This window comes from Anabrus simplex, chromosome 2 (assembly GCF_040414725.1).
Source record: "Anabrus simplex isolate iqAnaSimp1 chromosome 2, ASM4041472v1, whole genome shotgun sequence".
NCBI classification, from domain to species: domain Eukaryota; kingdom Metazoa; phylum Arthropoda; class Insecta; order Orthoptera; family Tettigoniidae; genus Anabrus; species Anabrus simplex.
Window position 1 is genome coordinate 1,041,597,142 of NC_090266.1, and position 13,863 is coordinate 1,041,611,004.

General features: G+C 48.0%; 1 protein-coding gene across 1 annotated transcript in view; it reads left to right on the forward strand.

Moving 5' to 3' along the window:
- The window catches only part of LOC136863277 (D-beta-hydroxybutyrate dehydrogenase, mitochondrial), a 137,326-nt gene that overhangs the window by 48,697 nt on the left and 74,766 nt on the right, over positions 1–13,863 (forward strand). Inside the window, exon 2 of the mRNA XM_067139662.2 lies at positions 10,314–10,507. Coding sequence (XP_066995763.2) covers positions 10,322–10,507 — 186 coding nt within the window. The 5' untranslated portion in view covers positions 10,314–10,321. The remainder of the gene's footprint in view (positions 1–10,313; positions 10,508–13,863) is intronic.

Consider the following 13,863-nt stretch of genomic DNA (forward strand, 5'->3'; position numbering starts at 1 on the left):
TCGTCTTCCTCCACACAGTCACTCGTCTGTCTGGCCTGAAGAGGGTAAATTTACTCTCATCAGTAAAAACGACTGTCTTCCAATCCTCATAGCTGTCATTTCTGTGATCTTTAGCGTACGCAAGTCTCTTCTTTCTGTTAGCCTTACTGATGCACGGCTTTCTATGGGCTGTTCTGCCCGCATATCCTCTTTCGCGTAGCACATTTCGGATGGTTTCAGATGACACTTGCACTCCTACATCTTGTTGTAACGCAGCTGCTATCTTCGGCGCAATTAGCTGAGGATTTTGGGCCACTTTACGCACAATTTGCCGTTTGTCCTGTACTGATAACTTTGAGGGACGGCCACTTCGTTGTCTATTTTCTATTGTATTTGTTCGTTTGCGTCCGCCTCTGTGGTGTAGTGGTTAGCGTGATTAGCTGCCACCCCCGGAGGCCCGGGTTCGATTCCCGGCTCTGCCACGAAATTTGAAAAGTGGTATGAGGGCTGGAACGGGGTCCACTCAGCCTCGGGAGGTCAACTGAGTAGAGGTGGGTTCGATTCCTACCTCAGCCATCCTGGAAGTGGTTTACCGTGGTTTCCCACTTCTCCTCCAGGCGAATGCCGGGATGGTACCTAACATAAGGCCACGGCTGCTTCCTTCCCTCTTCCTTGCCTATCCCTTCCAATCTTCCCATCCCTCCACAAGGCCCCTGTTCAGCATAGCAGGTGAGGCCGCCTGGGCGAGGTACTGGTCATTCTCCCCAGTTGTATCCCCGACCAAGAGTCTGAAGCTCCAGGACACTGCCCTTGAGGTGGTAGAGGTGGGATCCCTCGCTGTGTCCGAGGGAAAAGCCGACCCTGGAGGGTAAACAGATGATGATGATGATGATGATGATTTGTTCGTTTGCACCTGTACACAATATCTTTAACAGTTGTAACAGCTCTTCCAATAATTTCACTTATGCCCTTGAAAGATTTACCTTCCTGAAATAGTCGCACCACAATCCTCCTACCTTCCGCGGTTATTTACTTCACTTTTCCTCTCATTGCTAGCTGAACATGGAAACGTGCTGAATATTACCTTCCGTCGTGTCAGCACAGACACAATGAGCCAGATGCGGCAGACAGCACGATGTCACAATGATACCGTATACTAGACCAATACTTGTTTGGCGTGTAATGACGCACGCCGTTGTGTTACTGAACCGTTTGCAAACAGCGTGCATCTTATTGGCTTTAAATTCAACCTACTGATGTACTTGGCTGTCTTACATATCTGCATATGTCTAATTCCATTATATGCACCATTATTTGTACCATACAGTTCCGTTCATACCACAGCTATGGGCAGACCAATACTTTTTTGAGCCACTGTATGTTTGTTTGTTTGTTTGTTTGTTTGTTTGTTTGTTTGTTTGTTTGTTTGTTTGTTTGTTTGTTTGTTTGTTTGTTTGTTGGGAATTCAACGCGAAGGCTGGTTAGATCCTATACAGCTCCGCCAACAGCTGGCTCAGATAGCCTAGGTGTCACTGAAGAGGCATACTAGGAGAATGAGGAGTGAGTTAGTTCCCCGTTGCTTTCTTCACCGAGCCAGAAGAAGCTCTTACATACCAGCCTGCCAACCCCACCGAAATGCATGCACCAACCGACCCTATGAGCGATATTTTCACACAATTCATAACAGGGACTGGTAGCATAAGGAATGGTATTACTAGTATCTCTCATACCTCGGTCACTTTCATATTGTCAAAGCCAAGGATGAGACTGAGACAGGTCAATGAAAGTAACAAATTTATTCTTTCCCATACCAGAACACATAGTGTACTGTAAACACTGCACCTTGCCAGCAAAGGCTAGCCACTGCGCTAAAATAATGCATAGTCCCCGTGCTGGAGTACAGATACTGAATACTGGAGTTCGAAAACCAGTGAGGCGGGGAATTTTTACTGAATATTAAATGGATATAGCTTTTGGTAAGAGAAGTGGATGGAGCAGAGCAGCCAGTAGGAAGCTAGACGTAAGTGCTGAATAGATGATGTCATACAGTCGATATGCAGGACTGGAGAAACCTGGAAACGCATGTCTGAAATATGACCGATTCGAGAACAAGAAGAAACAAGTCTGAAGAAGGTAAGTCCTGGAAGTTGTTAGGAAGAAATACGATATGAGTAATGGACTGCGTTCAAGGATTCTGCTAAGTGAATCTTGCACCTGTGAGGTACGCAACCCGCACAAAGAATTAAACTATGTATTTTGGATAAACCGGAGTAGAATCCTCTGTGCACTAATGACAGCTGGGGTCGGACGACAGTTGCCTTTGACGTATTCCCAACAACTAGCCCGCCCTTATACTTCCGCTTATCAGCGCGAATGGATATTTTTAGCTCCCTTCTCTTTTGAATTTCATTACCCAGTATCTCAGTACCAAGTGCCGACAGTGATGTAGGCCTACGGTCTCGGGGTCGCACACTGCATTATGAATGCTGCACGCTGGAATATCCTGGTACGGCGGAACTTTTTTGTGAATAGTAAATAACTCATTCTTACTTACTTACTTAATCTGCTTACCATCCGGGGTTGGTTTTTCCCTCGGACTCTGCGAGAAATCCCACCTCTACCACCTCAAGGGCAGTGTCCTGGAGCGTGGGTCCGGGGATACAACTGGGAAGGAAGCGGCCGTGTCCTTAAGTTAGGTAGCATCCCGGAATTTGCCTGGAGGAGAAGTGGGAAACCACGGAAAACCACTTCGAGGATGGCTGAGGTGAGAATCGAACCCACCTCTATCAGTTGACCTCCCGAGGCTGAGTGGATCCCGTTCCAACCCTCGTACCATTTTTCAAATTTCGTGGCAGAACCGGGAATCGAACCCGGGCCTCCGGCGGTGGCAGCTCATCACGCTAACCACGACACCACAGAGGCGGACAAATAACTCATTCTTATTTAAGTTAATAAATTCATTACGTAAACAGCGTGATTCAACCGCCCCTTCCAATGTAGTTTTATGCTACCCACAATATTCATCATCATCATCATCTTCATCATCATCTGTTTACCATCCAGGTTCGGCTTTTCCCTCGGACTCAGCGAGGGATCCCACCTCTACCGCCTCAAGGGCAGTGTCCTGGAGCTTCAGACTCTTGGTCGGGGGATACAACTGGGGAGAATGACCAGTACCTCGACCAGGCGGCCTCACCTGCTATGCTGAACAGGGGCCTTGTGGAGGGATGGGAAGATTGGAAGGGATAGACAAGGAAGAGGGAAGGAAGCGGCCGTGGCCTTAAGTTAGGTACCATCCCGGCATTCGCCTGGAGGAGAAGTGGGAAACCACGGAAAACCACTTCGAGGATGGTTGAGGTGGGAATCGAACCCACCTCTACTCAGTTGACCTCCCGAGGCTGAGTGGACCCCGTTCCAGCCCTCGTACCACTTTTTAAATTTTCGTGGCAGAGCCGGGAATCGAACGCGGGCCTCTGGGGGTGGCAGCTAATCACGCTAACCACTACACCACAGAGGCGGACCACAATATTCATTCCGTCCTGAAAACATCTGCCCTGCCGGTATGCTCAGACAACACAACCGGACATATTGTTACTTACCGCCTCACCATGATAGACGCCGTAATGTTATACTCGTATTAAACACTGGAAGACATGCGTGTGCTTTCTAGATCATATGAACCTGACACGCCGGCGAAACACAAAATTGATACTGTGACGACAGTAAACCTAATACTTGCTATAAGATGCTGTGTGTGCCGTACGGAACCATAGTGTAGTTGGTATAGGCGCGCGGAGCGGGTTTGTGTGTCAGGGGGGAGGTTCGAGTCCCGGGCGGAGAATACAAAATTTTGAAATATTTGTTTAACACAAACCGGACGCAGTCTAAGTTCAATACCCGCTTTCATGCAAACTGTGTATGAATGAATGCGTTTATGGCCCTAAGAAGGGCCGATTAGTTAGCAGGCCGGACACATGAAGGTGAAAATCCACAGCCTGTTTCCAGTCATTCAACCGGGTCAGGAATGGAATGAATGAAGCCCCATCTAGCGGCGAGGATAGGACATGTGCCGGCTGCCGAAGCCTGTTGCACTCCTCTGGGGCAATGATTAATGAAATGAAATTATATTGGAGAGTGTTGCTGGAATGAAAGATGACAGGGCGAACCGGAGTACTTGGAGAAAAACCTGTCCTGCCTCCACTTTGTCCAGCACAAATCTCACATGGTGTGACCGGGATTTGGACCACGGTATCCAGCGGTGAGCTGCCTGCGCGCTGCCGCCTGAGCCACGGAGCAGGCCGAATACATATAGATCAGAAATAATAGGAGCCCAACCGCCCTGACAATGTTTTATCGCAGCAAATGCTCGATGTGTTGATCGTTTTGGTTTATGCATATTCGGGCGCGGCGTCAAATATATCGTCTTGAGTGCTGAAGCGTTTCCGGCGCTTGAGTGTAAACGACGTTCTTCAAATTTCCCCACAAGAAGAAGTCTAACGGCGTTAAATCCGATGATCTGGCGGGCCAAGAAACAGGACCTCCTCGTCCTATCCATTTCCCTGGCAGTTCCTCGTTCAGCTGGTTACGAACGGGCAAAGTCGAATGTGGTGGAGCTCCATCCTGTTGCAACCACATCGTCAAACGATCGGGCAAGGGCTTATCCTCCAGCAGCAGTGGGAGTTCCTGACACAGAAAGTGCAGGTAGCGTGGGCCCGTCCAACGGCCCTCAAAGAAATAAGGCCCAATCAGGCGATCCCCCAAGATCCCACACCAAACCTTCACTCCCCATCGTACTCGATGGGCCGCCTGTCCCACCCAGTGAGGATTGGCCGGACTCCAATAGTGCATGTTGTGGTGATTGACATTCCCATTATTGTGGAAGCGCGATTCGTCCGAGAACAAGATATGCGATACGAATGCTGCATCATTGCCCAGCCTGCCGAATAGTCACCGACAGAACTCCATTCGAGCTTCGAAATCCCGCCCATGGAGCTCTTGGTGTAACTCAAGATGGTATAGGTGAAATTTAGGCCATGCAGTATTCGCCAGACAGACGGCTGGCTGGTGTTCACCTGTCGTGCAATCGCCTTTGTACTGATGTGTCGATTGTTACGAGCTGCTTCCAGCACGGCCTATTCTGTTTCATCCGATGTAACGGGCCTATCGCGGAGTGGTGGCTGGTTGGAAATCACGCCTGTTGTCCTTAGGTATCTTTCAACACCGCGGAATGTCGTAGCAGCCTGTGTCGCCTGTCGGGATACCGTTCCTGGTACAGACGCAGTGCCTCACACGCGTTTTGTCTTGCTTCTCCATAAATGAGTAGCATGTCAACGTATTCCTCTGCCGAAAACATGTCGAATGACAGAAAAGATTACAGTACATTCAGGCCCTAACCAGTGGAGTATGCGCAGGGCACAAGTTGAATAACAACGTCATTCTACTGTTTGAATGTGGCAAACGTGGACCTGTGTTTACGTATTCAAACCTAATACGGATGCAAAAACATTTGAACGATGCAGGATTCGAACAGCCACGCGCCGCTGGCACATTCCGTAGACTGGTCGGCGAACGCTTAACCACATCCGCTACGCTACACTGTTGGAAACTTCATGGTAGTACGACGACAGCAGAGTACATACGCCATCCAGCTCGGTGTTTAAGACATTAATTTTTGCACTGTTACCTACTTTTATGGACTTATTCCCCTCTTCGTTACACCCGGTCACGAGGGACGACACATTAATATAGTTAGCCTACATGATAAAAGGACGTTGCTACATGATTTTAAGGCGTCATATTTTGCGAGGTCCGCCTCTGTGCTGTAGTGGTTAGCGTGATTAGCTGCCACCCCCGGAGGCCCGGGTTCGATTCCCGGCTCTGCCACGAAATTTGAAAAGTGGTATGAGGGCTGGAACGGGGTCCACTCAGCCTCGGGAGGTCAACTGAGTAGAGGTGGGTTCGATTCCCACCTCAGCCATCCTGGAAGTGGTTTTCCGTGGTTTCCCACTTCTCCTCCAGGCGAATGCCGGGATGGTACCTAACTTAAGGCCACGGCCGCTTTCTTTTCTTTTCCTTGCCTATCCCTTCCAATCTTACCATCCCTCCACAAGGCCCCTGTTCAGCATAGCAGGTGAGGCCGCCTGGGCGAGGTACTGGTCATACTCCCCAGTTGTATCCCCCGACCAAGAGTCTGAAGCTCCAGGACACTGCCCTTGAGGCGGTAGAGGTGGGATCCCTCGCTATGTCCGAGGGAAAAACCGAACCTGGAGGGTAAACAGATGATGATGACCACAGTGACGTCCGTTGGCTTAGCCCCGATAAGGTTTTAGCAGGATTTTTGAGTTGAGACTCGCGATAGTTAACTTCTTAAATGAGAAAAACAAACACGAGTCAAAATTAGAAGATCCTCAGTGGATAGCACACCTTACGTTCCTGGTTGATATTACCAGTCATATGAATACTCTCAACGTTGCTATTTAAGGTAAAAACAATGTGATACTTGACATGGTCTAGAAAGTGGAAACGTTCAATATAAAATTTTACTTTGGGAAAGCCAGCTCAAGTGCGGGAACGCAGCGCATTTTCCTGCGTTGGACTCTGTTCGTGAATGTGCTGCATTTGAAGAGTATGTTTCGGTATTCGTAGACATCAAGAAATAATTTGCAGGACGGTTCCAGGATACTAATATTCTATCTCCTCTTCTACAAACATTTGCGAGACCATCCACTGTTTCAGTCGATGATGCTCCTGTTCACTTGGAGATGTAACATCGATCTCCAGCCTACCGCACTCCTTCGAGATAAGTTCTTCCTCATCAAAAGTTCTAATGAAGTTTACGAACATTTCCCGCGAGTAGACTTTCCACGCCTCCATTACGAGGCTGCTAAAGCTCTCTCAATATTTGGTTCAACATATGTTTCGGAGTGGTTTTCCTCTGTAGTGAAACTTCACAAGCCACGGTTGCGTGCGATATTATCTGAAGAAAGCATGCGAAACCGCTTGCGTTTTTCTGTGTGCCGGACATTGGTTTCATCATTACGTCGACAAAGCGTTGATAAGATACAGTAGGATTCCGTATGCGATATCTTGTTAAATAGAATGTATTGTCACAAGTTTACTAAAACAAGGGCATATGGTATGGATTTGTATTTGTTTATTGTATATGACGTTTCAACCACACTAAAATAATATAATAATATAACGTGCGCTGTGAAATTTTCGGACTCTGAAAGGACGATTGCTACGATTAGATGGCCGGGGTGTCGTACTGTAGTTAATCGGTGGGGATGGAGAGTAGTATTCCTCTCCCGCATGGCTAGCCGAATCGGTCACGCTGGGAGGAGCAGTTCCGGAGGGGTGGTAACCTAATGTGCAAATATCAGGCCAGCTCATCGCACAGCATATCAGCCATGGCCGCTGGTCTATGGCGACCGGTCATTGAATCGAGTGGGGATTTTTCTCCTCTGTCATATTTCAGATAATTGCTTTTAAGTTTCTAAAGCCATCCATGAATCTGCCATGACATCTTCAATTGGTTGCTCTGCACCTCTCACATTAGCAAGTCCCAATAAACTCTGGTGCGCATGTGTGAGTAAGTGATCGCTTACAACCAATCAGTAACCAAAACCAAATCGTGGATATCTGTTCTCTTGATAGATGTAGGTCAAAGGGCGGGCTAGTGGTTGGGAACACGTTGGAGGCAGAAAATATGAAGTACGGTAAGAAAATCTGAAAAACGACAATATCCAAGAAATGGTTCAGAGGAAATACGATATGAGCAAGAGAAATTGTTCAAGGGTTGAATTGAAAATTGGTGTAGCGCCTGTGAGGTAGGCAACCCGCAACACAGGGGTCAACGACCTACTTTTAAACAAACCAACATAGATTCCTTCCTCTACTTTAGACAGCTGGGGTAACGGCTCCGGTTTCCCCTCTGTGGTTCGCCGACCGCTGCCTTCAACGTGTTCCCAGCCACTAGCGCGCTCTTTACCGTACATTTATGAAGAGACCATAAATCCAAGATTTGGTTTTGGTTACTGATTGGTTTTAAGCAACTACATGCTCACGCATGTCCGCCTCTGTGGTGTAGTGGTTAGTGCGATTAGCTGCCACCTCCGGAGGCCCGGGTTCGACTACCGGCTCTGCCACGAAATTTGAAAAGTGGTATGAGGGCTGAAACGGGGTCCACTCAGCCTCGGGAGGTCAACTGAGTAGAGGGGGGTTCAATTCCCACCTCAGTTATCCTCGAAGTGTTTTTCCGTGCTTTCCCACTCCTCCTCCAGGCAAATGCCGGCATGGTACCTAACTTAAGGCCCTCTTTCTTGTCTATCCCTTCCAATCTTCCCATCCCCCACCCCCAAGGCCCCTGTTCAGCATAGCAGGTGAGGCCGCCTGGGCAAGATACTGGTCCTCCTCCGCAGTTTTATCCCTGACCCAAAGTTTCCCGCTCCAGGACACTGCCCTTGAGGCGGTAGAGGTGGGATTTCTCGCTGAATTAGAGGGAAAAACCAACCCTGAAGGGTAAACAGATTAAGAAAGAAAGAAAGAAAGAAAGAAAGAAAGAACATGCTCACGTATGCGCACTACTTTTCTTTATTCATTGCAAAGTAATTTAAATCTGTAGCTCATGTCATCTGTATTATTATCGTCGTATTCAAAGAGTTACGTACTTAATTATTTAATTTGCATCCTAGTTACTCGATAGTGGATATTTTATACGAGCATGGTCCTATAGAAGTCAGTAGCGTAGCCAGGTTCGGCCGATGGAGAGGGTCTAGTTACAAAATATGTTAGAACACAATGAACGTGCTTGAGAGTGTGTGGTGTGCGCATGAACGAGCGCCTTTATAAGGACACTGGTACATGTTCTTCATGTTCATATTCAGATTGCAGTACACTACAAAATCTTACATTGAAATACAGAACAAGAACATATGATCAAGGTCAACAGTTTCGCAGCGAGTGGTATGTTCAGTTAGCAATGTACAATCCAACTTTCGATGGTTCTTAGAAATGGATTCAAGCGATCTGTCGGTTTTACAATTTTTTCTTTGTGAATGTTCAAAAGAGCTGACATATTGAGTCCATTTTTACTTGTTTATTGTAAGTTTCGGTTTATTTTCTTTTGTAAGACTTCCATGGGGGAGGGAGGTGCTGATTCTCAGATCCCCCCCCCCCACCTTGGCTACGCCTCGGAGCGTAACCAGGACCAAGCGATTGGGGTTCTTGGAGGGGAGATATGGTTACAAAATGATGATGGAACATAATGAAGGTGCTTGTGCGAGTCATAAGAACACTGATACAAGTCAATTATGTTGATATTCAGATTTCGTGTGCTTTGCTTTACGTCGCACAGACGCAGATAGGTCTTATGGCGACGACGGGAAAGGAAAAGGCTAGGATTGGGAAGGAAGCGGCCGTGGCCTTAATTAAGGTACAGCCCCAGCATTTGCCTGGTGTGAAAATGGGAAACCACGGAAAACCATTTTCAGGGCTGCCGACAGTGGGGTTCGAACCTACTATCTCCCGAATACTGGATACTGGCCGCACTTAAGCGACTGCAGCTATCGAGCTCAGTTATATTCAGATTTCAGTACGGGTGCATTACAAAATATTACATTAAAATACAGAACTAGAACAATGTGATCAAAGTAAATAGTTTTACGGCGAGTGGTATGTTAGATTACAATCTAAAATCCAACTTCCGCGGCTTCTTAGAAAATAGATTCAAGAGATTTTTTTGGGTTTACAATTTTGTCTCTATGAATATGAGTCGAATTTCACTTGTTTTCTTTCAGTTTCTTTTCTTTTATAAAAATTCCATGGGTGGGGGATTCTAAACCCCAATAACCCTCCTTTGACTACGCCTCTGGAAGGAAATAATACAGCTGTTCCTACTAGAAATCTAAAGAGTACAACAGGTATGTGTGAAAATACCGAGTATGTAGGAGATTGTAATCTTGAGATGCTGGCTTTCTGACCCCAACTTGGCAAGTTAGATCCTGGCTAATTCTGGTGGTATTTGAAGGTGCTCAAATACGTCAGCCTCGTGTCGGTATGTTTACTGGCACGTAAAACAACTCCTGTGGGAGATATTCCGGCACGTAGGCCTCTCCGGAAACCGTAAATATTAGTGGGACGTAAAACCAATATTATTATTATTATTATTATTATTATTATTATTATTATTATTATTATTACGTATTTAGCGGCCTTGCTTTGGGGTACCATTGAGTGAATTATAGCCTACAAAGAATACCAGTCGCCAGTGACATCACCCCAATGTTGTTTTGTATCCGAGCGCTTATATGCAGCTATAGCTCTTTGTGTTGCAGAAATCGGCATGGAAACCACTCTGGATGCAGTGTATCGTGCTGCGATTTGGGGGCTACAGGCTGGAGTAGTTGCTACTGCTGCAGGTTGTGTCGCCGTGGTTATGGACTTCATCACCGTCACTCATGTCGGCATTCTGTTTCTTGTTGTAACACTTCTGGGTGCGTGTGTTGCTGCATACTTCGACACTCTTCAGGTGCGTACTGCTTTGTCACTTTTGTTATAGCTACGAGGGCTGGAAAGAAAGTAGTGGCAACACTGTCGTCAATTTGCGCTGGACCGAGCTCGATGGCTGCAGTCGCTTAAGTGCGGCCAGTATCCAGTATTCGGGAGATAGTAGGTTCGAACCCCACTATCGGCAGCCCTGAAAATGGTTTTCCGTGTTTTCCCATTTTCACACCAGGCAAATGCTGGGGCTGTACCTCAGTTAAGGCCACGGCCGCTTCCTTTCCACTCCTAGCCCTTCCCTGTCCCATCGTCGCCATAAGACCTATCTGTGTCGGAGCGACGTAAAGCAACTAGCAAAAAAAAAAAAAAAAAAAAAAATTGCGTTGGAACAATCGAGGACGCTACTCCTGACAGCGTATTGTATAGGGTAGATGGAACCGTGCAACGTACCTAGCTGAGTTTGTGCAGGTCCTGAAGTGAGAAGCCGTCAATTTGTGGTTTCAAACCAGACCGCCCTGAAGTGATGTTTTCGAAGTTGAAACAACGAACACGGATAAAGATCGAGGTGACCTGTGGAAGGTTTCTGGAGCATCGTCGTCCTGCACTGCGCAGGAAACAGCCCCACTTCCTAACGTTTCCACCCATTATCCTGCACGGCAGTGCCTGCTGTCACAGTGCTGATCCTGCTAAAGTTCTGTTGAGCTATGTGCTTTACGTCGCACCGACACAGATAGGTCTTATGGCGACGATGGGATAGGGAAGGCCTAGGAGTGGGAAGGAATCGGCCGTGGTCTTAATTAAGGTACAGCCCCAGCATTTGCTTGGTGTGAAAATGGGAAACCACGGAAAACCATCTACAGGGCTGCCGACAGTCTGAAAGGAACCCACTATCTCCCGGACGCAAGCTCGCAGCTGGGCGACTCTAACCGCACGGCCAACTTGCCCGGTGTCTTGGAGAGCAATGGTGATTCCACGATAAATAGTTTCGTATACACTGACTGACAGAGCAAATGCAACACCAAGGAGGAGTGGTTCGAAAGGGATGAAAGTTGGGGAAAAACAGAGACGGCACGGACGAATAATTGATGTTTATTTCAAACCGATATGCAGGTTACACAATGCGCACGGCATCGACTCAGTAGGATGTAGGACCACCGCGAGCGGCGATGCACGCAGAAACACGTCGAGGTACAGAGTCAATAAGAGTGCGGATGGTGTCCTGAGGGATGGTTCTCCATTCTCTGCCAACCATTTGCCACAGTTGGTCGTCCGTACGAGGCTGGGGCAGAGTTTGCAAACGGCGTCCAATGAGATCCCACACGTGTTCGATTGGTGAGAGATCCGGAGAGTACGCTGGCCACGGAAGCATCTGTACACCTCGTAGAGCCTGTTGGGAGATGCGAGCAGTGTGTGGGCGGGCATTATCCTGCTGAAACAGAGCATTGGGCAGCCCCTGAAGGTACGGGAGTGCCACCGGCCGCAGCACATGCTGCACGTAGCGGTGGGCATTTAACGTGCCTTGAATACGCACTAGAGGTGACGTGGAATCATACGCAATAGCGCCCCAAACCATGATGCCGCGTTGTCTAGCGGTAGGGCGCTCCACAGTTACTGCCGGATTTGACCTTTCTCCACACCGACGCCACACTCGTCTGCGGTGACTATCACTGACAGAACAGAAGCGTGACTCATCGGAGAACACGACGTTCCGCCATTCCCTCATCCAAGTCGCTCTAGCCCGGCACCATGCCAGGCGTGCACGTCTATGCTGTGGAGTCAATGGTAGTCTTCTGAGCGGACGCCGGGAGTGCAGGCCTCCTTCAACCAATCGACGGGAAATTGTTCTGGTCGATATTGGAACAGCCAGGGTGTCTTGCACATGCTGAAGAATGGCAGTTGACGTGGCGTGCGGGGCTGCCACCGCTTGGCGGCGGATGCGCCGATCCTCGCGTGCTGACGTCACTCGGGCTGCGCCTGGACCCCTCGTACGTGCCATATGTCCCTGCGCCAACCATCTTCGCCACAGGCGCTGCACCGTGGACACATCCCTATGGGTATCGGCTGCGATTTGACGAAGCGACCAACCTGCCCTTCTCAGCCCGATCACCATACCCCTCGTAAAGTCGTCTGTCTGCTGGAAATGCCTCCGTTGACGGCGGCCTGGCATTCTTAGCTATACACGTGTCCTGTGGCACACGACAACACGTTCTACAATGACTGTCGGCTGTGAATTCACGGTACGAATTGGGCCATTCGCCAACGCCGTGTCCCATTTATCGTTCGCTACGTGCGCAGCACAGCGGCGCATTTCACATCATGAGCATACCTCAGTGACGTCAGTCTACCCTGCAATTGGCATAAAGTTCTGACCACTCCTTCTTGGTGTTGCATTTGCTCTGTCAGTCAGTGTATATGCATATGTTGCCGCTACCATTTTTCTTCCAACCCTCGTAGTTATTCGATCCAGTGTGTCCGTAAATACAGTAGGAAACCTTTTATGATCCACCAATTGCTGTTTCTTGATGGATGCAGCGTTTTTGCATCTGTCACTTGGCACAAGCCAGAGCTAAGTGTAGCTTCCATTGAGTTCTCAGTCCCATTTAGACGGTGACGATACGGAATCTGCTGAGGTATGGGTGGTGTTGAGTAGGACTGATGCGTGTGGATGCTATGAAATGTGTTTCTCATAAGATCAGAGGTGCAGCAGTAACACTTCCTGAATTAAGAGGAAACGTTGGCAAACTACCTCACACTTCATCTTATCTTGTGTCTCTCATTACTGTGCCTCCATCGATATTTGTGGTTTCCCTGATCTTTTCAGACCTCGTACGATTCAAAACCTTTAGTATAAAATGCGTAGATAGCTGATGAAGAACATATGATATACTGTATGAACGTTACTGAGAGATAACTTTCTTATCCTGGCTTGGTTTTTAACCAAGAGAAGTAGTTCGCCAGCAGATCGTGTTCAGCCTTCGTTGTCTGCGTCGTGATTCGTTTTGTTACGCCAGCCCTCGAGTTGTAACTTGATCATATTTGTACGTATTCTGCTCATCCAAAAAGTACTTCTCAGGTTTTGAAAATATAATTTCACCCCCGAATCTCCAGCTGGAACAATTATACTGCTAGATGCAGGAAACAGCACAGGATCGGTGGTAGTGTCGCCTTCCGGAACCCATGACCACAGGTTCAAACCCAGCGGCAGTAGTCTGAAGAGTAGAGGAAAGTCCATTATTCAGTCCATGTCGTACGATGTCGGCATGTAAAACCATGTGTTGTTACACATTTAGTGTTTACCTTACAAACATAACTGACTCAGCCATATATCGCCCAACAGTGATCCGTTTACTGAGCAAGTTGGATGTGTGGTTAGGGGCGCGCAGC